Source organism: Pterocles gutturalis, unplaced genomic scaffold (genome assembly GCF_000699245.1).
Source record: "Pterocles gutturalis isolate BGI_N339 unplaced genomic scaffold, ASM69924v1 scaffold49870, whole genome shotgun sequence".
NCBI lineage: Eukaryota > Metazoa > Chordata > Aves > Pterocliformes > Pteroclidae > Pterocles > Pterocles gutturalis.
In genome coordinates this window covers 11,825-12,966 of record NW_010145190.1, presented here as the reverse complement: position 1 = coordinate 12,966, position 1,142 = coordinate 11,825, and the positions used below count along the sequence as shown (strand labels likewise).

The window sequence follows — 1,142 nt, the reverse complement described above, 5'->3', positions numbered from 1 at the left end:
ACTTCAAATAAGCACAAAGGAGCTTCGCCTACATATTCCACTATTTTTTGTACCTCAGTGTTCATAAAGACAGCATTGGTTCTGAAAATGTCACTGCTAAGAACAGATATTATTTCATCGTGACTGTGCTATTGCCTTCAGCGTGTTTATAATGCAGTCAAGGGAGTCTTTTTCTTTTTTTTTTCCTCATTCAATTCTTATTCTTAATTTCAAGAAGAGAATAAAAGTGAAATGGGTGGAAACCTATGCTTTCCCTTAAGTCATTACAAACAAAACGCAAGTTTGTTCAATAGAAGATGATGATTTATTGGCAGTTATTTTGAAACATGAATGACTGAATATAATAAAAAGACATTTGTAAAAAAAAAACTAGGAAAACAAACAAATTTCATCTTTAAATGCATCACTTGAAGGCATTGATTAAGGGGACACCATGTGCTGGCAGCTCCTGGTGCAACTGACGGAACAACATGGCACATTTGTTCCTCTCCTGGGTCTTGCCCAGGGTGTGGAACAGCCGGGCTTGGAAGTAGAGAACGTCTCTGAGCTGCTCTTTGCAGTCCACTTTGGCAAAGTACGTCTTGGCTTCGTTCAGATTCAGGATAGCCGATTCCAAAGCTGTGGAAAAAAGGGGGACGGTCATATTTAAGATAGTATCACAATAACAACTCCGAGCAATACGGCTCAATTCTAAGGAGGCCAATTATAAATTCCTCAGCTTTTCAAAACAATTTGTGTCTTAGCAACATGGTCTTTCAGCTAGTTTGTTATTCAGCCTTTGCTGCAAAATACGGGTGTGCAAGTACACAGATAAACAAGATTCCACCATAAACACTGCGCCTGTTTAATTCCAAATTCATTTTGCTATCCGATAACTAGGTAACACACTCTGCTGGATCATTTACACTTTTTAACAGTGACAGTGGAGCAGGACTCCAGTCTATACACTGGTTTGCGCTTCTCCCTTTCTGAGTGCCGTTTCAGAGAGGAGAAACTCTTCACGCTACCTTCAATCTTCTTCTGAGGAGTGTAGGAAGCTGCAGAAGCCACCTGACATTTGGCCACCAAGAACATGGCACAGCCTTTGTCCAGGACAGCGCCGTGTGCCAAGATAGGTTCTATTGCCATGTGCAGAATATTCA

General features: G+C 40.7%; 1 protein-coding gene across 1 annotated transcript in view; it reads right to left on the bottom strand.

The window, feature by feature from the left end:
* Positions 1 to 281: 281 nt before the first annotated feature.
* The window catches only part of ANAPC5 (anaphase promoting complex subunit 5), a 12,626-nt gene continuing 11,765 nt past the window's right edge, over positions 282 to 1,142 (bottom strand). The window contains exons 16-17 of the mRNA XM_010085302.1: positions 1,008 to 1,142; positions 282 to 618 (exon numbers count right to left, since the gene is read on the bottom strand). Coding sequence (XP_010083604.1) covers positions 404 to 618; positions 1,008 to 1,142 — 350 coding nt within the window. The 3' untranslated portion in view covers positions 282 to 403. The remainder of the gene's footprint in view (positions 619 to 1,007) is intronic.